Source organism: Moschus berezovskii, chromosome 24 (genome assembly GCF_049115385.1).
Source record: "Moschus berezovskii isolate FMDL1 chromosome 24, NW_MosBer_1.0, whole genome shotgun sequence".
Lineage (NCBI taxonomy): Eukaryota > Metazoa > Chordata > Mammalia > Artiodactyla > Moschidae > Moschus > Moschus berezovskii.
In genome coordinates this window covers 6376258-6399200 of record NC_142483.1, presented here as the reverse complement: position 1 = coordinate 6399200, position 22943 = coordinate 6376258, and the positions used below count along the sequence as shown (strand labels likewise).

The following is a 22943-nucleotide window of genomic DNA, read 5'->3' as shown; positions in this document are numbered from 1 at the left end:
TCCTTGTGAACTTTCAGGTAATGCCCTTTGAGTTACTCGTTTCTAATTCCCGTCTTTGGCAGATGAAAGGATTCCAAGACTGTCTGCAGGTAAATAAACAGCACACGGGATGGAGACAGAGCTCAGCGCTCTTTGTTTGTTTGTCTGTTTAAACGTTTATTTGTCTGCATCGAGCCTGTGCCGTCTCCCTTGTGTCATGTGGGATCTTTGGACTCCGTAGTTGAGGCTCTGGGGCTTAGCTGCTCTGTGGCGTGTGAGATCTGAGTTCCCTGACCAGGGATCGAACTCAAGTCCACTGCACTGAAAGGAGGATTCTTAACAGCTGGATAACCAGAGAATTCCCCGGGCAGTTGTTTTTAAGCAAGTGCGTAGGTCAGAATTTGCATGTTGCTTGTCACAGTGCTCATTACTGTGATTCTGACTTGGTAGAACTTGGTTGAGGCCCAGGAATGTTTGCTTTTCACAGACATCCAGGGGTCACTCTGTGACCCGTACATTGAGAAATGCCATCTTGAGTTCATGGCATGAGGTCTCTCATGTTGGATTTTAAGGTGTCAGTCCTGCATGTAGGACAAGGTTAAAGGGAACAGTAGAACTTGTCTGACCAATTGAAATAAAATGGCATACGTAACTACCTGTCCCTTCAGCTCAAATATCGTGGCATAGTGATATTTTAAAATCCTTTTCATAGACTATTGTAAAGTGAATTTCAGCCTCCCCTTCTGAGTCGTTTTTCGCATCCCAATTCTTCTTTCCAGGCTAATTAATCAGTAGAAATCAGCTGAGACCACAAAACGGAGTGGTTGATATATCAAGTTTCCCTGCATTATTCTGTTCTATATGTGTCATGGGGCTTTCCTGGTGGCTTAGATGGTAAAGAATCTGCCAGCAATGCAGGAGACCTGGGTTTGAGCCCTGTACCTAAGTGGGACGGAACATGATTTAATATAAATCTTTAATTTGCTGTTTTAAGGAGCTAATGTTTGCTGTAATTGATTTTCTCCCCCTCTTTCCTGGTAACATGCAATTTTAAACATCCATTTACTTGTTCTTAACTAAGGCTGAATTATATTGACTGTATTGAAACTGCTATAGTAGTACTTGTGACGTGTGTTTGAATACAGAGTATATTCATCAGCATTGTGGCAATTAAAGTGAACATCAAATGGGTTTGTAATAGCACTTCAGATGTTCTTATTTTAGGAGTGTTGCCGTCAGGACTTCATTTGGGGTCTATAGTTTCTCTTGATGCTAATGATAACGACTAGATTTTGAATGTATATGGACTTCATTTTCATCTTGATAAATGGTTGTATCATACCATTAGCTAACAAATGTAGATTTACTCATTCATAGTTTCTCACAGCTTTTACAAGGATGGTAATACATGCCCTACAATATATTTCTTCTTGTTCAGTCGCTAAGTCATGTCCAGCTCTTTGCAACCCTTTGGACTGCAGCATGCCAGGCTCCCCTGTCCTCCACTCTCTTTTTGTTACTACAAAATTTTTAAAAAGAATCAATCTTAAACTAATGCTTTTGTCATTCTTTATGGTCATATCTATTCTTGCAATGTAACTGTGTATTCCATTGTCCTTAATCAACTTTATAAAAGACATAAAAACAAGATAAAGTTATTTGATTTCATATCAATTTGAAAATAAATCGGTTCTTCTCAGACAAACAAACAAAAAAACATTAATAGCTATCCCAAACCATAAGGATGTCAACATGTTTTATGTTTATATCCCTAGGACTGCAGATATACTGATACCTAAATTTAATGAAAGGCAGAAACAATGAGATTCTTTAAATAATTCTTCATAGAATGAGATAAATACTTCTGAAATAAATACCTTAATGACTTGAATTTGATAAATTAGACACCATGGGAAAGTTTCCTTTAGATCCCACTTGAGTCAAATCTTAGTCAACAACCCTAGTGCTTTTAGATGGCAAAATTATTTCCCTGTGCTTGGACAAGACCTATTAGCCTGATTTAAAATGCTTATTTGTGTATCTTAGATGCACTTTGCTATGTATTTATTTTATGAAACATTATTCTTTTTAGTTAAGAGTTTTCTGCTGAAGTAGTTATTCCCTACATATATAAATATTTATTTAATTGCAGAGGTATAAAGTTGATATGTTTTCTATTTTTCTGACTATATTTGGTGTTGTTTTCATTGGTTCCCAGTGTTTTATTTCTTTTAATTTCTCAGTGTAGTCTTGTTCTCATAAGTCATAGTTTATTACTACATCTGTTAAAAGAAGCAATATAAATTTTCCACCCCTTTGGGTAGTTTACTGTTAGATTTTGTGTCTGTTGAAAAGGAGTTATATTCACAATTTTTGCCTGTAAAGTAAGCTGCATAAAATTCAATATACATCAATAATTCCAAACTCTGATTTAGTGTCATCCAAAAGAAATGAAAACATGACTGTGACAGTGTATATTTTTTTGTCATTCCACTCCCTGACCTTGTAGTTTTAGCAAAAAATTCTAAACTCTCGTGAAGTGATCAAGAAAGTGAATTTTCTGGTTTTTATTTGCATTTTAGGAAACTATGATGTTTACCTCTTGAAAGAACATAGATAAAACATTGCTCAACTGTACCTAAAGATTGGCATTTTCTGTGAGATCTATTATGACTCAATAGTATGTTAATCAAAAGATTATTTATCTAATTATTTGTTAAATCATTGTACTGAAATTGGAGGGTACAAAGAAATGGGACAAGCCAACAAGAGAGTAATAACTACAAGATAATATTAAAAAATAAAATCTCGTAATACTCCACACCCAGGCAACTAGCATCTTTGCAGAGGACACTGTAGTTAAGAGAGACAGAGCAGTCACAGAGGAGAACAGAGGCTGTCTCACCGACGTGGATAGAAATTGATGAATGTCTCAGCTGGAATAATGGATGAGAGAATCAGTCCACAAAAATTTTTTGTTTCTTGTGTATCAGGAGTTGTGATGTCCCTGGAGAGAAAAGAGTATGAAGTTTGCAAAGAATGAACACCTGCTTTGAGAAAGGAGAAAAAGGAAAGGGTGTAGATTTTCATTAAATTCTATTGATCAGTACCATCCTTGACATTTTATCTCATTTAACTCTAAAAGTTATGCAAGTGGATTTTCTTATCTCCATTTTGTAAAATGGCTTCCTTGTTGGCTCAGACGGTAAAGAATCTGCCTCAGTGCAGGAGACCTGGGTTTGAGCCTTGGTTTGGGAAGATCCCCTGGAGAAGGGAATGGCTACCCACCCCAGTATTATTCTTTCTTGGAGAATTCCATGGACAGAGGAGATATTGCAGAGTCTGGCATGACTGAGTGACTAGTGCTTCTGCAAAAACAGTGCTTGAGGGGAGAATAAACTCATGCAAAGTCACTAGGTCTTAAAGAGGGAAAGCTGCGATTCCAATGTAAATTGATCTTATAAGTAGTTCTTTCTGGAACATTAGCAAAGTATGAACACAGGTCAGTGTTCTGCCATCAAAGTGAGAGTTGAACTAATCGCTGAAGTAATTGTACTCTCCCCATCTCTTCAACAGTCCCTGGTTTGGGAAGATCCCTGGAGGAGGGCGTGGTGACCCACTCCAGTGTTCTTGCCTGGAGAACCCCATGGACAGAGGAGCCTGGCGGGGTACCGTCCCTGGGGTCAGACACGACTGAGCGACTAACAGCACAGCACATCTCTTCAGCCACCATAAAAGAACATTTTCTCTCGTGTCACTTAGTTTTTCTGCATGTGATTAGAAATAGTCCATTTCAGGTGACCTTTGGTCTAGTCCAATGTTTCTGAATAAAAAATTAAATCTTAAGGTAAGATTGTGATAGACCAGTGCGGTTGCCCGGGGAAAGGGATGGAGGCAGGCCGAAGGGCTGAGGGTTGTTGTTGCAGCAGGTGTCCACCAGAGGGTGCCAGAGCACTGGCGAACTCAACCTGCGGGTCCAGGGCAAGACTGCAATTCACAAGCTCCACACCAAACCTGCAGACTCAAAGTTTCTTCCTTGGGTGCTGGAATGCTTTGTATGCATGTTAAAGTTTGAGGGGCAAGATTTAAAGCCGTGCTTTTCACTCCAGGCTTGCCACAGAGATGACACAGTGAGTTTGAAATACTGCTGTCACCTCTGACCTCCTTCACACATTCTGTGTGTCGGTCTGCATATGTGGTTGAAAATGGATAACCAGCAAAGACCTGTTGTATAGCACATGGAACTCTACTCAGCGTTATTTTTCTTAACCAGCTCCCTGCACATGCAGAGACAGGAGGCCCTGGAGATGCAGAAAGGCCACTCTCCCCTATCCTTTGCCACCTGGCAGATGCATGAAGACACGAGCTCCTCCATGGAGACCAAAACGTGATATTCTGCTTCCCTGCTTTCATATGCCCTTCCCTCTCACAGTCAGCCACTTAGGCTGCAGCACTGGGCCATGTGCTTTGCACTGACCTGACCCACCCACGCAGACTCTGTTACCTTTCCTTGAACCAAAGGCTGAACTGAAGTCTCACACCACAAAAATATCTGAGAGCCCTCTTGCATAACCCTGGTTTCACCCTGGAATTGCCTGGAAAACGTAATGAAAACAAATTTATTTCATTCTCTATAAACTATGTCGCTCACAGGAAATTACGTTATGCATCTCAAATGCAACACTGTGTGTCAACTACGGGTTTTTTTCAGACTTAAACTTTTTATTTTGTATCGGGGTATAGCCTATTAGAGACCTATATGCATGGAAAACTAGAGTAGACCATAGAAATAAACCTTTTGTTCCTTTTAAGGAGGTAGTCAATTGATCCATAATGTTCTTTCATAGTGAAATGTTTGTTATACAGATTGTATTTGCTTATGAAAATACTAGAAGAACTTCCTTAAGGCCTCTTGGTCACGTCATCTGGTGCCGGCAGATACAGGTGCCTGCATTAAGGAAAATAAACAGGGATACTTTAGCGGAGTTGTGTTTGTATGAAGTGAAATCTGGGTTAAGTGTATTTCTCAAACCTGCTCTGTATCAAAATTACATGGAGATTTAAGTACAGATTCCTTGGCCCTTCCCTGGACCTTCTTAATCACAGTGTCTCAGGGTGGGGAGGGTCATAAAAAAGGCCCCCAGTGGTTCTGATGTGAAGCTCCATTCAGGAATCATTGCACCATTTATTCTACAAATTAATTCAAATACCCCAGGGGGCATTAGTGGTAAGAATATCTTGCCAGTGCAGGAGAAGTGAGAGATGTGGGTTTGATCCCTGGATCCAAAAGATCCTCTGGAGAAAGGCATGGCAACCCACACCGTATTCCTTCCTGGAGAATCCCATGGATAGAGGAGCCTGGTGGGCTGCAGTCCCAAAGGTTGCAAAGAGTCTGACACGACTGGAAACACATGCAGAAATTAAAATACAGTATTCACGGCACTTATTATATTCCCAGACACTGTTCTAGGTGTTTAGGAGACATCAGTGAAGAGAAGTTCTTGACTTTGTGGACTTAGGATCTAGCAGGGCTAAATTGATTAAATGCAGTGTTTAGTTGTTCAGTTATTATTGCTACCCAGTGATATACAATTTTTTTTGCTCTCAATTTTGTGTCAGGAAGTCCGATCGAGCTAGCCTGAGCAGGTCTTGCTTGGTGGAGGGAGAGGGGGCTCTCTGGTTCCATTCAGTTATCAGGTGGGCCTCAGTCTGAAAGTCTGGTAAGGCTTGCTGTTGCTGTTCAGTCACTCAGTTGTGTTCAACTCTTTGCGACCCCGTGGACTGCAGCACGCCAGGCTTCCCTGTCCTTCAGCATCCTGCAGAGCTTGCTCAAACTCATTATGCCATCCAACCATCTCATCCTCTGTCGTCCCCTTCTCCTCCTGCCTTCACTCTTTCCCAGCATCAGGATCTTTTCTAATGAGTCAGCTCTTGGCATCAGGTGGCCAAAGTATTGGAGTTTCAGCTTTAGCATCAGTCCTTCCAATGAATATTCAGGACTGATTTCCTTTAGGATGAACTGGTTTTATCTCCTTGCAGTCCAAGGGACTCTCAAGAGTCTTCTCCAACATCATAGTTCAAAAGCATCAGTTCTGTGGTGCTCGGCCTTCTTTATGTTCCAGCTCTCACATCCATACATGACTACTGGAAAAACCATAACAGACTAGACGGACCTTTGTCAGCAAAGTCATGTCTCTGCTTTTTAATACACAGTCTAGGTTGGTCATAGCTTTTCTTCCAAGGAGCAAGCGTCTTTTAACTTTGTGACTGCAGTCACCATCTTCAGTGATGTGGAGCCCAAGAAGATAAACTCTGCCACTATTTCCATTGTTTTCTCATCTGTTTGCCACGAAGTGGTGGGATCTTCAGATGCCAGATCTTCGTTTTTCAAATGTTGAGTTTTAAGCCAGCTTTTTTACTGTGTGTTTGACCTTCAGCAAGAAGCTCTTTAGTTCCTCTTCACTTTCTGCCATAAGGGTGGTGTCATCTGCATATCTGAGGTTATTGATATTTCTTCTGGCAGTCTTGATTCCAGCTTGTGCTTCATCCAGCCCAGCATTTTGCATGATGTACTCTGCATGTAAGCTAAATATGCAGAGTGTCAATATACAACCTTGACATACTCTTTTCCCAATTTGGAACCAGACCATTGTTCCATGTCTGCTTCCGCTTGTTGCTTCTTGATCTGCATACAAATTTCTCAGGAGGCAGGTCCGGTGGTCTGGTACTCCCATCTCTTGAAGAATTTTACACATTTTATTGTGATCCATACAGTCAAAGGCTGTAACATAATCAATGAAGCAGATGTTTTTCTGGAACTCTCTTGCTTTATCTGTGATCCAGCGAATGTTGGCAGTTTGATCTCTGGTTTCTCTGCCTTTTCTGAATCCAGCTTGAACATCTGGAAGTTCTTGGTTTACATACTGTTGAAGCCTGGCTTGAAGAATTTTGAGCATTACTTTGCTAGCGTGTGAGATGAGTACAGTCGTGCAGTAGCTTGAACATTCTTTAGCATTACCTTTCTTTGGGATTGGAATGAAAACTGCTGAGTTTTCCAAATTTTGGGGCATATTGAATGCAGCACTTTCACAGCATCATCTTTTAGGATTTGAAATAGCTCAGCTGGAATTCCATCACCTCCACTAGCTTTGTTAATAGCAATGCTTCCTAAGGCCCACTTGACTTCACACTTCAAGATGTCTGGTTCTATGTAAGTGGTCACACCATCATGGTTATCTGGGTCATGAGGATCTTTTTTGTACAGTTCTTCTGTGTATTCTTGTCACCTCTTCCTAATAGCTTCTGCTTCTGTTAGGTCCATTCTGTTTCTGTCCTTTATGGTGCCCATCTTTGCATGAAATGTTCCCTTTGTGTCTCTACTTTTCTTGAAGAGATCTCCAGTCTTTCCCATTCTGTTGTTTTCCTCTGTTTCTTTGCACTGATCACTGAGGAGGGCTTTCTTACGTCTCCTTGCTGTTCTTTGGAACTCCGCATTCAGATGGGTGTATCTTTCCTTTTCTCCTTTGCCTTTTGCTTCTCTTCTTTTCTCATCTATTCGTAAGGCCTCCTCAGACAGCCATTTTGCTTTTTGCATTTTTTTTTTTCTTGGAGATGGTCTTGATCACTGCCTCCTGTACAGTGTCTCGAACTTCCATCCATAGTTCTTCAGGCACTCTATCAGATCTAATCCCTTGAATCTATTTCTCACTTCCACTGTATAATCATAAGGGATTTGACTTAGGTCATACCTGAATGGTCTCATGGTTTTTCCCACTTTCTTCGGTTTAAGTCTGAATTTTGCAGTAAGGAGTTCACAACCTGAGCTGCGTTCAGCTTCTGGCAAGCCTGGCCATCCGCACTGCTCAGTCACTGCTGGACACGTGAGGCAGTGGTGCGCCCTCTCCAGCATGTGGTCGTGGGTACTCAGACGTTCCATGGTGGTCGACCACCCTCAGAGGATCAAGTGGAGAGAAGCCGGGGCAAAGGTGAGGCCCTTCCGCCCTGGCCCCAGAAGCTGCAGTGTCCCTGCTCTGCTGTCAGTGACAGTACAGGTTTGCCCAGGTTCAAGGGAAGGGGCCACAAAGCCCACCTTTCAATGGAGACTGATGTCAGAGAATTTGTGAACATAGCCTAACACCGCTACAAGCGCGTGGCAGCGTGTTGTGAGTGTGTGAGATGTGTCGTTAGCAGCACTGGCCGCTGCTTTTCTCCGACATGCCCTCCCCTCCCCAACACCGTGTGTTCATGGTGGTGTTCAGTCGCTAAGTCGTGTCCGACTCTTTGCGACCCCATGGACTGCAGCACGCCAGGCCTCCCTGTCCTTCACTGTCTCCCAGAGCCCGCTCAAACTCAGGTCCATTGAGTCGGTGATGCCATCCAACCTTCTCACCCCCTGTCGCCCCTTTCTCCTGCCCATGTGTTCTGGTGAGCAGCTTTTTTCCAAAAGGGACTCTTCAGGAAGGGCGTGCAGGCACAGCCTCTCTCTCGGGGATGGCACGTGGTACCGTGCCTGGCTGTCGTCTGGCCCGCTTTCTGTGAATAAGGGAACCAGGGGAAAGAGTGCACTAAGGCATGAGTGCAAAGCCGTCATCACAGCCGTAAAAGCTGCCAGGGCTTGTGTTCTGCAGGTGACCGCGCACAGGAGGCTGTCGTCACACAGAAAGGCGGTAACCTTCTGTCTCTCTTATTTTCTGCAGACTAACAGGGCGAAGGAGGAAAGAGCATTCTGGGAGGGCGTGTGGCCACGTGGCGGAGCCACATCGAGCCGCCTGCCCAGGCGCTGTCAGGAGCCCAGGCTGGAGGGTTTCATCAACACCCACGGTCACCTGGACACACTCTTTGCCAAGCTGTCCTTCCAGGGGACCTTCGCTGGGTTCAGAAAGATCTATAGCAGCTCCTTCCCGAAGGAGTTTCAGGGCTGCATCTCTGACTTCTGTGATGCTCGCACACTGGCCGACGGCCTCTGGGAGGACTTGCTGAAAGAGGACCTGGTGTGGAGGGCCTCTGGCTGTCACCCCCGTTGTGCCCACTGCTACGATGAGAGGCAGGAAAGAAATCTGCAGGGCTTCAGGCACCCCAGAGCTGTGGCGTTCGGGGGATGGGCTTGGATTACTGCCAGAAGCGCTCCACGCCCGTCCCGGGGTAGCACAGGGGGACGTCGTCCTCAGGGGCTTGCTTAAAGCATTAGCTCCTCATTTCCTCGCTGTAACATCAGGGTCTCTCTGCCTTGGAAAGTAACGAGTGTAGAATCTCTAAGGATGTCATCGCTCTTATCCAGACCCCTAGTTGTCACTGGTCACAGGCTTCACACGCTGCTTCCTGCCTCTCAGCTTCATTGTGTAAGAAGATGGGGACGGGCCCGAAGTGACCCTCGCAGCTCACGGTACCAGTGGCAAAACCTCCATTCCTTCTTGGGAAGCAGCATGTTTTGTTTGATTAATGAAGCAATATATTTTTATTCTGATCTTAGTGTGCCCGTTGCAGAATATTTGAAAAGTACACTGATGTGTATAGAAGATCATTTCCTGTTACATCAAAGGTGGTGACCATGACCATCATGAGACCTTTCCCGCCCAGTGAGCTTCATTTACTCCTGTGCTTCTTCAGCTGGCTTCCTGGGGAGGACAAATTCTCTGGCCCAGCCACAGTTTCTGTCCCTTAACAATTCCTCCTTTTTAACAGTTTTGAAATTCAGATGTGTTTTTAAATTCATATTTTTAATGTTGTGCCTTGGAGAAATGCAAGGGACAATTGGAGGCATGTCTTTCAAACACCTGTCATAGAATCAGGGACACGTGGGCTGTCTCTGCATGCTTTTTAGAAAAGAATTTAGGAAAATTAAAAAGAGAAAGTAGTAGTCGTGAACCTTTCTTCTACTGTGAAAGTGTTCCTGCTTCATTAAATATGCTTTGAAAAATAGGCTTTTTAAAAGCTATGTAATATTCCACCTCAAGGCTATACTAGTTTGATTACTGAAGGGACAGTTTTTTAGAAGCAAAGATTTAATGTTGAAATTAGACTCCCTTGCTACCTCCTGCCTCTGGAGGGGCCCAGGGAGGGTGAATGTGTTGGAGGGTTCCAGCCAGCTCTAGAAACTGGATCTAGCTTGTCTTTACAGTCCTTGGCAAGCAGTCTATGCTCTTGGTTCCCAGGGTCACTTTCCCTCAGTTGAAATCACAGATTCGACATGAGTTACGTCAGAATTGGTATTGGCTCATTGCCACTGTTCTGAGGAGAGGTAGTGTAAGTGTTGGACCTGAATGTGATTCAGGTGAACACCACCTGACTCAAATTACCCAAGGGATCTTATTATTTGATGTATAGTTTAAATATGAATTATATTCCACAATTGAAGAAAATTTATGGAAACATTAAGTTGAAGGTGACATAATTTGTTTATAAATGAATTAGTATTTTTGTTCTTTTTTTCTAAATTGACCTTGTTAAAGGAAAGAATAAATTCTAGCCCTATTTTTTCATTAAAATTATTAGCAACTTGTATATTTTACTACTGAAGATTCTTAAAGTAACTGGAACTGTTTTTAAATGTAGGTATCCACCTAGAAGAAGATCTGATTTTGGTTAGGAAAGCAAGTTGGAGGAAATATATGTAGTATTCTTTCCACACGCACTCGAGCACCTTCCCAGAGGCTGGCATTGTGCAGATGTGTGTACATATGGCAGCGTTTTGTGTAGGAAAAGGTGTGCAAGGCGATGCATTACCTCTTGGGAGTGGGGGTAGAGGAGGGGGCAGTGAAGGGGAGGACACTTACCGTGTAGTGATGAGTGCCGCCCTGCCCCTGGAGCCCCAGATGCCCATTGCCCAGTGGCTGCTATGAGCACAGCCTGGGCTCAGGTTTGAATCGTGGTGCTGGAGCTCACCAGCTGCAAGTTAGGCGACCTTGTTTGGAACCTCGGTTTCTTTGCAGGATGGGCTAAGGGCAGGAATGCCCCTAGGGTGCTTGTGAGCATTGCACGTTATAATACATTTAAATACTGCTGCCACCTAGGAGGGCTTCCCTGGTGGCTCAGCTGGTAAAGAATCCGCCTGCAATGCGGGAGACCTGGGTTCTGTCCCTGGGTCAGGAAGATCCCCTGGAGAAGGAAGTGGCAACCCACTCCAGTATTCTTGCCTGGAGATTCCCATGGACAGAGGATCCTGGCGGGCTACAGTCCATGGGGTCGCAAGAGTGGGACATGACTTAGTGACTAAAGCATCAGCACCACCATCACCACCACCTAGGAAGCACACAGTGTTAGCTATTATTATTCTGCCTGCAATGCGGGAGACCTGGGTTTGATCCCTGGGAGAAGGGAAAGGCTACCCACTCCAGTATTCTGGGCTGGAGAATTCCATGGACTGTATAGGCCATGGGATGGAAAAGAGTCAGACATGACTGAGAGACTTTCATTTTCATGCATTATAAAGTTGAAGAACAAAGAATTGGACACAGTGGGGGTTGCCCACTGCACTGGCTGCTCTGGGGGTAACCAGAGCGACCCTGACCCACAGGCCTGACCCTGACCCACAGTCAGAATACCTGTCTCCTCCCAGGTATTCTGGAGGCAGCTGCAGCAGGCCATGTCTCTAAGGAAGCCCTTGGTGATCCATTGCCAAGATGCGGAGGATGATCTGCTACAAATCATGAAGAAATGGGCACCTCCAGACTACAAGAGTCACAGATGAGAGCCTCGAACTTCAGCAGGCGAGGGAAGTAAGCAGGCCCTTCGGTCTAGGATGTTCCTGGGAAGAAGAAGCTGAACGAGGAGAGCACTGATAATATCACATCTTTATATAGAATCTTTTCCCAAGATTAACTATCAGCTTGATCCATACAAAATTTCTGGTATTTGATTGTTTTTTTAATCTAAAAAAATGGCAACCTCATTTGGTTTGAGCTGATCCCCTAAATCATTGTGATCCCCATCCCGTGAAAATGTGACAAAGGGAAAGTGTTAGTTGCTCAGTGGTGTCTGACTCTTTGTGACCCCATGGACTGGAGCCATGCAGTGAAGCAGGCTGAAATGGGGGCTCGGTTACCAGAGATGAGAACTGTTGATCCTGGGAGAGCCTGCCTTCAGGGCACCTGACAAGAAAATTTCTCTTCTCCTTTGAATTGAAAAAACTCATCCTTCCCCCTTTCCCTCCTTAAAGTCTAGGATATGTCTTCTCTCAATGGTACTTAGGGGTTCTTTAGTTTGGTAAAGTCACCGACCCCTGCATCGTGTGCCTGTTTTAGGTGTGGGCTAGGCTTGGGGAGGAGGGGCCCTGGAGGAGCTGTGAGAGACGGTCAGCTGGTCCCTGTCCCAAGGATGTGGGGCTGAGGTGGGCACAGGGTGCCCTGGGAGCCGGAGGAGGGGCCCTTAGCCGCGTCTGGCTGCAGGAAGGTTAGGAGTGATGCCCGCTGGCGCTTTCAGGAGGGGTGGAACGGGTTAACTGAGAAAGCAGGGAGTCTAGATCCCAGGCCAGGTCATGACAGGTGGCCGAAGCGTGTGGGGCTGTCTGGCCACTCGACGCCTGCCTACAGAGGCCCCAGGCCGGGGGAGTGTTGCCTCTGAGTGGAGCCTCTACCAGAGACACGAGGTGTGGGCACTCACTCAGCCCTTGTGGGCTGACGTGTGTTGTACTAAGAGTGTGGACAGATGTCAGTTCAGAGAAGAAAATTCACCTGCAGCCCAGCCCCCCATGTTCAGCTTTCTGTTTCCTTGTTCACTTGACCACGTGGACGTAGCCTTTCCATGCTGTCGTTGCGATCCAGAGGGACTCGGGTTGTCTACTCTGCCCCTGACCGTGTGGATGGTGAGTCCTTACTTGGGATGTGACCTTTCTGTGAGAATTTACCCACCGGCAGTCCCGTAAACAAGGTGATGGGTTTGGAGGAAGTCGGGGCTCTACAGAGCAGGTTAGGAGGGAGCCCTGACCTGGAAGTGTCCTTCCCGCAGGCACTGCTTCGCCGGCAGCTACCGGTCATCGAGCCCCTGCTGGAGCACTCTCCCAACACGTCCGTGGGCTTCACGGCCGTCCTGACCTGCTCCTCCGCCCAGGGGAGCCGGCAGGCTGTGAGAGAGATTCCGCTGGAGAGGATCGGCATGGAAAGCGACGCCCCCTATTTCCTGCCACGACAGGTAGGGCCGTCTTCAGGCTGAGCTGAGGCTCTGAGGGGAGAGGGTGGGAGGCGGGCGGTCACCACTGGGGCCGGTAGGACCCGGGCCACAGTACCTTTCCAGGTGCCCCGCCCCCACACCTTGGCTGTGTAGATGCCGCTTCTTTGCTGCTTTTCAGAATCAGAGTCTGGGGGACCTAGAAACTGAAGCATAGCCAGCTCTGTTCCAGGCGGTGCAGAGCCCCACCCTGTTAAGGGTCATCCAGGGACCCATGGGACCCTGCTAACGGGCGCTCCCGTGACGGGGACTCTCTGCACCTGCAGACAGAGGGGCATCTACACAGTGTCAGAGAGGCCCTGTTGGGGGAGGGCCGGGGAGGGGGTTGGACGTGATGGTCTTGCCCAGAAGGTGCAGCGGTGTCCGAAGGCTTGGTGTCTTCCAGGTTCCCAGGAGCGTCCGCCAGTGCGCCCACCCCGGCCTGGCCTTGCACACAGTTCAAGAGATCGCCAGGGTCAAGGTCCTGTCGCTCAGCCACACCCTGGCCACTCTCTGTGAGAACGCCTGCCTCCTCTAAGCCCAGACGTGCCATCAGGAGTCTCCCAGAAAAGGTGACGAAGGTCACATTGCCTAGGTTTTAAATTCCAAGACAAAATTGGGCTCTGTGTTTGAAATGGAGAGCACGTAAACAGAGGCTGAGCAGTGAGCCTGGCGTGTCTTGAGTGACCTTGAGGCTGACCCTCATCCCCGTCTCTTCCCCGACCAGCGGCCTGACGAGAGGGAGGCCGTGGGAGCTCGGCCTGCTGTCCCCCTCGAGGGTGTGTGAGAGCGCAACAGATGGGGTGCTTCCTGAGACCTCGGTGGGCGCTCCCCGTTCAGGCTGGCGGGGTTGGGGGGCGGGCGAGGGGTGCGTGCTGCCTTCCTGGCTGCGGGGGTCCAGGGCCCCAGAAGAAGAGGAGGGGAGGACGTGAGGATGTGGCGAGCTGGCTCACCAGCGCGCGGCTCTGCAGCTGGTGGCTGAGTGGTCTGTGGATAAAGTCACAGCCCTTCTCAGCTAAGCGCGTGGGGGTGTGTCGCGTGGTTCCTGGTTTCTCCACTCTAAACACACCGCCCTGGTGGAACTCTGCTCTGGGGGACGTTTGCCGGAGACCACTCAGGTGGTGAAGGAGCCCTCATTTCCCTGGATGACCCTTCGGTCCGATCCTCAGTGTTACCATGTCAGCTCCCGGTCAGCACTGGCAGAAGGACGTCAGCTGCTGGCCTCACTGGCTCCACTGCCATCGATTCAGTGGGGCCAATGGGTGCTCATCATCCAGGGCACGTCCTGGCCGAGGGAGCTCCTGACAGACTGGGGGACCTGAGGGAAGCCTGCTTGAGCAAGAGGACCTCAGGGAAGGTGCTCCCGCTCACAGGTCCCCCAGGACAGAAGCCTGCCAGGAAAAACCAACTGGGCCTGCGTGCCAGGATGAAGAGTGACGCTCCAGGGGAGGTCTCTGCGCCACCGCAGGCTTCCCGCCAGAGTAAAGCACACAGGGCCGCACACTTGTGTCTCCAGGTTTAGGCTCCTCGCTCCTGTTAAACAGTGCAACATGACCTGTGTGGGCATGAAAGCCGGTTGGCGTTGGCTCTGATCTGGTTTTCGTGTGGCTGACTGGATTGTTTTTGCTGTGCTGCCGGAGTGCCTCTGTATCTCTGTCCCCTCACCCCCTTTGACCACCCCTTTCTGAAAATACAGTGATGGACCTCCCATGGCCTCCACGTTTGTGTATCTTACTCAGAGTGTTACCAATGGTTTAGTCGTTGACTTGCTCAAGAATCCAAAGGTCTGGAGGCATTCTTGAATCTGTATGTGCCTTAGCACAGGAAACAAGCATTCCCGGTCCCTTCTTCAAAGTTCTGCTGCTGGACTTGCCTAGTGGTCCAGTGGCTAAGACTCCATGTTCCTGTGGCAGGAGGCCCGGGTTCGATCCTTGGTTGGGGATCTAAGGTCCCACATGCTGTAGAGCAGCTCCCCCGTGCCACAACTCCTGAGCCCGTGTGCTGGAACTACTGAAGCCCGCGTGCTTTGGAGCACGCTCCTCACAGCTGAGGAGAGTCTGTGCAGTGCAGCAGAAGATCCTGCTTGACGTGATGAGGATACCGTGTGTTGCAACAAAGTGTCAGCTAAATAAATGAATGTTGTTTTAAAAAGAAAGTTCTGCTGCCTTTGAGCTTTAACTCTCAGTTTACTGCCTGGGAACACCCAGATAGCTTGTGCTTCTTGGCCATGAAAGACACCTTCTTTGTTCCAGAGCGGTGCAATAGGAGGAAGAAAAACTGCCCAAGGGCGGCAGCGGTAACTCAGTTGGGCTTTGGATTGTGAGCTCTGATGCCTCTGGGCAAACTGGCTGTGAGCCGTGAAACAGAATTTCCTCCCCTCTTCCAGTGCTGCCCTAAGGTATCCTTGGACACAAGTGCTCAAGCCAGAAGTGAACTTGCCAGAAGGGAGGCTCCGTTCCAGGAACAGCGAACAAAGTAGAAATTTGCGGAGGCCTCCTCTCGGACACACAGTCGCTGGTTTGTGTGTTTCTGGTACGTTCTTCACTCAGCCGCAGCCAAACACATGGCAGCTGCATCCACCTGACACAGCGACAGCCTCTGCGTCCCTGGAAATCTGCTCTCGGCCTTTCTGAGGTTTCACGTCTCTCTGTGTTATGTTTGGGAACCACAGTGATCAAGCTCTTCTCCAAGTGCTTAGTAATGCAAGCATTTTCATCTTTGTTTTGTTTCTAATTAATTTATTTTTTATTGAAGGATAATTGCTTTAAAGAATCTTGTTGTTTTGTGTCAAACCTCAACATGGATCAGCCATAGGTATACATATATCCCCTCCCCCTTGAACCTCCCTCCCATCTCCCTCCCCATCCCACCCCTCTAGTTTGACACAGAGCCCCTCTTTGAGTTTCCCGAGCCACACAGCAAATTCGTGTTGGCTGTCTATTTTACACATGGTAATGTAAGTTTCCATGTTACTCTCTCCACACATCTCACCCTCTCCTCCCCTCTCCCCACGTCCATGAGTCTATTCTCTATGTCTGTTTCTCCACTGCTGCCCTGTAAATAAATTCTTCAGGACCATTTTTCCAGATTCCGTATATCTGCGTTAGAATATGATATTTGTCTTTCTCTTTCTGACTCACTTCACTCTGTAGAATAGGTTCGAGGTTCATCCACTTCATTAGAACTGACTCAAGTGTGTTCCTTTTTATGGCCGAGTAATATTCCATTGTGTGTATGTACCACCACTTCTTTATCCATTCGTTTGTCGATGGACATCTAGGTTGCTTCCATGTTCTAGCTATTGTAAATATTGTGCTGCATTGAGCAATGGGATACATGTGTCTTTTTCAGTTTTGGTTTCCTCGGGGTATATGCCTAGGAGTGGGATTGCTGGGTCATATGGTAGTTTTATTCCTAGTTTTTTAAGGAATATCTATATCGTCTTCCATAGTGGCTGCATCAATTTACATTCCCACCAACAGTGCAAGAGCGTTCCCTTTTCTCCACACCCTCTCCAGCATTAATTATTTGTTGTCTTTTTGATGATGGCCATTTGGACCAGTGTGAGGTGATATCTCACTGTAGTTTTGATTTGCATTTCTCTAATAATGAGTGATGTTGAGCATCTTTTCATGTGCTTGTTAGCCATCTGTATGTCTTCTTTGGAGAAATGTCTGTTTAGGTCTTTTTCCCACTTTTTGATTGGGTTGTTTGTTTTTCTGGTATTGAGTTGTATGAGTTACTTATATATTTTGGAAATAATCCTTTGTCAGTTGTTTCATTTGCTATTATTTTCTCCCATTCTGAGGGTTGCCTTTTCACCTTGCTTATAGTTTTCTTTGCTCTGCAAAAGGTTTTAAGTTTAATCAGGTCCCACTTGTTTACTTTTGTTTTTATTTCCATTTCTCTAGGAGGATCTTGCTTTGATTTATGTCATCGAGTGTTCTGCGTATGTTTTCCTCTAAGAGTTTTATAGTTTCTGGTCTTACATTTAGATTTTTAGTCCATTTTGAGTTTATCTTTGTGTATGGTGTTAGGAAGTGTCCAAATTTCATTCTTTTACATGCAGCTGTCCAGTTTCCCCAGCACAATTTATTGAAGAGGCTGTCTTTGCCCTATTGTATATTCTTGCCTCTTTTGTTAAAAATAAGGTACCCACAGGTGCATGGGTTTATTTCTGGGCTTTCTATCTTGTTCCATTGACTCTGTATTTCTGTTTTTGTGCCAGTACCATACTGTCTTGATGACTGTAGCTTTGTAGTATAATCTGAAGTCAGGAAGGTTAATTCCTCCAGCTCCATTCTTGTTTCTCAAGACTACTTTGGCTATTCAGGGTTTTCTGTGTTTCCATATGAATTGTGAAATTTTTTGTTCTAGTTCTGTGAAAAGTGCCTTTGGTAATTTGATAGGGATTGCATTGAATCTGTATATTGCATTTGGTAGTATAGTCATTTTCACAATATTGATTCTTCTTACCCAGGAACATGGAATATGTTCCACCTATTTCTGTTGTCTTTATTTCATTGGTGTTTTATAATTTCTGTATACAGTTCTTTTGTCTTTTTATGTAAGTTTATTCCTAGATATTTAATTCTTTTTTGTTGCAATGGTGAATGGGATTGACTTCTTAATTTCTCCTTCTGATTTTTCATTGTTAGTATATAGAAATGCAAGTGATTTCTGAGTATTGATTTTGTATCCTGCAACTTTGCTAAATTCACTGATTAGCTCTAGTAATTTTCTGATACTGTCTTTAGGGTTTTCTATGTACAGTTTTATGTCATCTGCAAACAGTGAGAGCTTTACTTCTTTTCCAATCTGGATTCCTTTTATTTCTTTTTCTTCTCTGATTGCTGTAGCTTGGACTTCCAGAACTATGTTGAATAACAGTGGCGAAAGTGGACACCCTTGTGACCTTAGGGGGAATGCTTTCAGTTTTTCACCATTGAGAATAATGTTTTCTGTAGGCTCATCATATATGGCCTTTACTGTGTTGAGGTAGGTTCCTTCTATGCCCATTTTTTTTAAGACTTTTAATCATAAATGGGTGCTGAATTTTGTCAAAGGCTTTTTCTGCATCTATTCAGATTATCATATGGTTTTTACCTTTCAGTTTGTTAATATGGTGTATCACATTGATTGATTTGCATATATGGAAGAATCCTTGCATCCCTGGAATAAACCCAACTTGATCATGGTGTATGAGCTTTTTGATGTGTTGCCGAGTTCTGTTTGCTAAAATTTTGTTCAGTATTTTTGCATGTATGTTCATCAGGGACATTGGCCTGGAGTTTTCTTTTCTTATGTTGTCTGTGTCTGGTTTTGGCATCAAGATGATGGTGGCCTCATAGAATGAGTTTGGAAGTGTTCCTTCCTCTGCAACTGTTTGAAAGAATTTTAGAAGGATAGTCATTAGCTCTTCTCTAAACGTTTGATAGCATTCTCCTGAAGCCGTCTGGTCCTGGGCTTTTGTTTTTTTGGGAGATTTTTGATCACAGCTTCAATTTCAGTGCTGATAGCTGGGTTGTTCATAATTTCTATTTCTTCCTGGTTTAGTCGTGGAAGATTGAACTTTTCTAAGAATCTGTTCATTTCCTCCAGGTTATCCATTTTATTGCCATATAGTTGTTCATAACAGTCTCATAATCCTTTGTATTTCTGCACTTTCTGTTGTAACCTCTCCTTTTTCATTTCTAATTTTGCTGATTTGATTCTTCTCTTTTTTGTGATGAGTCTGGCTAAAGGTTTGTCAATTTTGTTAATCTCCTCAAAGAACCAGCTTTTAGTTTTATTAATCTTTATCATTGTTTCTTTCATTTCTTTTTTCAATTATTTCTTCTCTGACTTTTATGATTTCTTTCCTTCTACCAATTTTTTTTTTTTTTTGTTATTCTTTTTCCAGTTGTTTTAGGTGTAAAGTTAGGTTGTCTGCTCGATGTTTTTCTTGTTTCTTGAGGTAGGATTGTATTGCTGTAAACTTCCCTCTTAGACCTGCTTTTGCTGCATCCCATAGGTTTTGAGTTGTCCTGTTTTCATTGTCATTTGTTTCTAGAAATTTTTTGATGTCCCTTTAGATTTCTTCAGTAACCTGTTTGTTATTTAGAAACGTGTTGTTTAATCTCCATGTGTTTGTGTTTTTTGCAGTTTTTTTCTTGTAATTGATATCTAGTCTCATAGTGTTGTGGTCAGATAAGATGCTTGATATGATTTCAATTTCCTTAAATTTACTGAGGTTTGGTTTGTGACCCAAGATGTGGTCTACCCTGGAGAATGTTCCATGTGTACTTAAGAAGAAAGTGTATCCTTTTGCATTTGGATGGACTGTCCTGAAGATATCAAGTGTTTTCATTTTTGCATCAGTGATTTCTGTAAGATCCAGGCCAGTGTCCACTGAAGTGTGCGGTGCTTGAGTGAAGTTTCCGAGATGGCAGGAGAGCCATTGGTTTGTGGCCAGGCAGTCCCCTTGCTTGCTAATCTGTCAATGCTGTGTGGACGTGGACTCAGACTAAAGGGAGGTGACTAAGTTTCAGTCTCCACTGTTGTGTCTGTACGCCAGTGTAAGAGCGTGTCTTTCACCCCTGTCAGCGTGTGAGAGGTTAAGTTCATGTGCTATTATGCTAATGTACCTGGTGTATTAGTTATAAAACACAAAAGTTTGTTTTCTTTTTAAGTCTTTTTTTAAAGGAGGGTGTTTTCTCCCCTGTGGCAGATACCTTGCTCAGCCTGGGGATGAGTACACCAGCTTCAGAGAGCCGGAGTTAGTGGTGTCAAGAAGGGACGTGTGCAGGAGCAGGTCTGAGCAGGTTGACGTGGGACCAGGTTAGAAATGCTATGTATTTGCAAGTGTGTTCCCTGTGATCATTTTTTCTGCCAGTTATTGACTTGAAATTGTCCTCAGCCCTCTCCAAGCTGACCCCATGTATTGTGAAGGAAAATGAGAAACAGAAACAAAAGGAACCCCTGGGACCTTAGGCAGTGGGTCAGGTGGTGGCGTCGGCCACCGAGTATGCAGCTGAGTTGCGGGAAGCAGCTGAGTGTGCCAGAGTGTGGCCTAAGCCCATAGCTCTGGGTGAGTCAGAGACTTGTTTGCTCTGTGACCTTGAGACTTAATGCCTCTGGACTTCAGTTTTCTCCCTCTTAAGTGGGTTTTTTTGTGAAAATTAACTGAAATTACACTAAATTCATGTAAGCAGTATTTTGAGCAGTGCCTGGTGCCCAGGAAAGTGAAAGTGTTAGTTGTTCAGTTGTGTCTGACTCTTTGTGACCCCAGAGACTGTAGCCCCCCAGGCTCCTCTATCTATGGGATACTCCAGGCAAGAATACTGGAGTGGGTAGCCATTCCCTTCTCCAGGGGATCTTCTCTGACCCAGGGATCGAACCTGGGTCTCCTGCATTGCAGGCAGATTCTTTACCGTCTGAGCGACTGGGGTGCCCGGGAAGAATGCAGTAAATGGTGGTTCTTAAGCCAGTTGATGTGCAGGTGTCCTAGTGGGAGAGGCTTGGCTCTTTCTGACAGTGATCAGTGGAAGCGGGTGTTGTGCATGGGAAGACCCTGCACAGTTCAGTGTCGCGGGTGAATCTGGCAGCTGGTGTTCACGTTCAAGTCTGAGGCCCGGAGCTTTCCAGCCCACTGTGCTGCCTGGGCCAGTGAGAGAGCCCAGGCCAGAGTGGGTTCTTATCATCTGTGTGTGGAGTGAATGAGCTGGGTGAGTAGGAGAGAAGGCTGGCGTGGCCCTTGGGGAAGGAGTAAGGCCTTGTCTCTGAGGAGGGGGCAGCCGGTGACCAGCGTTCCCTGGGACCTGACGCCCGTCCTCCCCTGAGCCCCATCTGGATGCTTGTCCATTAGGTCAGGAGTGGGTTTCTTGGGCCCTTTGAACATGTTGAGAAGAGGGCGGTGGGCGAGGGCTGGGATGTGACTCAGCTCCAGGCCTGCATGTTGGTCTCTGCATCAGAGAGAGGGGCTGGAGGCGTCAGCTTCCTCCCTGCCTCTCCCCACCCAAGTCGCTCACCTGCTTTCCAGTACCTTAGATTCCTCTTGTGGGGACAAAGCTTTTCAAACTGTGATCACCACTTAGAAGCAGATGCTTTCAGAAGCAAGGGCTCGTTGAGCTGAGTTACTGGGCCGTCAGATCATCAGTGTGAGGGGCCCCGAGAGATGGAGAACTGTGTGTGTTGTCCGCTGGACAGGCCTGGCGTTGACATCCGAGCTGAGGCTTAGAGGGCCGGTGGGGGAGCCACATGAAGGAGGAGGCAGGGCAGCTCGTTCCCGCGTGCTCAGTTTTGCTGAGGACCGCTGGCCAGGCCTGCATTTTCTTGTCACAGGAGAGTCAATGCTTGCTCCAGGCCAGGTGGGGGACTGGGTTCTGCTCCTGAGTAGGACCCTGTGGCCTCTCAACCACTTTATATGTGCCTGGGGGTCTTGTTAGAAAGCAGATCCTTATCTGTCCTAGGGCAGGGGCGGGGCCCCAGACTGTTTCTGAGAGGCTTTCTGACCACAGTGATGTTCCTCAGACCACAAGTGGCTCTTTGCTGAGAGATGGTGGTAGGGGTTCTGGGTGCCCAGCAAGTGTGATCAGTGGTTAGTGCTTTGTCTTGAGTGCCTGGGGGCTTCCCTGGTGGTGCTAGTGGTAAAGAACTCACCTGCCAATGCAGGTGACGTAAGAGAGGTGGGTTCGATCCCTGGGTTGGAAAGATTCCCTGGAGTCATGCATGGCAATCTACTCTAGTATTCTTGCCTGGAGAATCCCACGGTCAGAGGAGTCTGGTGGACTACAGTCCGTAGGGTTGCAGTGAGTCAGACAGGACTGAACTGACTTAGCATGCATGCATGCTTGATTGCTGGGTGGCCAGAACTTCACTGGAGGAGGTACTTGGCTCCTAGAGGGAGTTCTCTGTGACCAAGGTTTCTCCCGAGTGTGGCTGTTGCCCTGGCTCCACAGAGGGGTGTCCTACATGTTGGTGATGGGTGTGCAAACGTCAGGTGGGTGGCTGGGCGGTGCTCCTCCCCCGTGATCGCCCACCCATTGCCACCAGCTCTTGCATCAGCTCACACGTTCGCACCAGAGTGCAAGTGAGCTCTAAGTGACATCCCTTCCAGGAAGACTGGATCTTCGCTGGAATTAAGTTGTGGCGCTTAATGATCAAGGCTCGTTCAGCCATGAGCTGGGGTTGCAGGTGTGTCTGGACATCAGCCTCATGTCCCAGATCAATGAAGGGACCGAGGCAGTGGTCAGTCTCAGCCGCAGGAGGTGGCGTCTGCTGTGCTAGGGCTTTGCATTGGGTGAGGAGGAGGGGGGTGGTTAGGTCAGCGGGTCCAGCAGTGGCTGTCACCGTCATTAGTGCCCCACTTACGTCCAGCCTCAAAGTCAGGCTCTCCCTTTCCCAGCATCCTGTCCGCCCGTGACTGTCAGTTCAGGGACATTGGCTCTGATGGTGTCACCAGAAGCTTCCCTGTTCGCACAGCCCTTGCTGGGTGTTAAGCAGCCCCCATTGCAGCGTTGCGCCTGGGAGGCTCTGCTGTTTAAAGGAGCTTTGTTTTCCTTTCCTCATCTCGCCCCTCCTTTCCCCTCCTGTTCCACTGTCTCCTCCACCCCTGCTCCTGCAACCCCCCAGCAGCCGTGTCTGCTTGGAGGAGTGGATCTGGTTTGGTTTTCTAAGCATTCACACCTCCTTGCTATATGTTCTCCCTCATCCTTCTCCTCTCTTTCTATTGACCATAGACCAGGAATTGCAGGGGCATGTTTTTCATTGAAATGTGAAATTTTTGTCTTTGGTGAAATAAACATTTTGAACCTTTGCATCCATTTGAGCGTTTATTCACCTCC

The 22943-nt window shown here is 46.5% G+C and overlaps 1 protein-coding gene across 3 annotated transcripts in view; it reads left to right on the top strand.

The window, feature by feature from the left end:
• The window catches only part of LOC129547736 (3'-5' RNA nuclease TATDN2-like), a 31453-nt gene extending 14647 nt beyond the window's left edge, over positions 1–16806 (top strand). Inside the window, exons 5-6 of one of the 3 annotated variants that reach the window (XM_088831636.1) lie at positions 11534–13104; positions 13526–16806. In XM_088831636.1, the coding sequence (XP_088687762.1) occupies positions 12847–13104; positions 13526–13657 (390 nt within the window). In that variant the 5' untranslated portion in view covers positions 11534–12846 and the 3' untranslated portion in view covers positions 13658–16806. Of the gene's footprint in view, positions 1–3555; positions 4942–7768; positions 7965–8675; positions 10383–11533; positions 13105–13525 lie in introns of those variants that run through there. The other 2 variants (XM_088831635.1, XR_016036150.1) reach the window with 2 other exon arrangements.
• The last annotated feature ends 6137 nt before the right edge of the window (positions 16807–22943 follow it).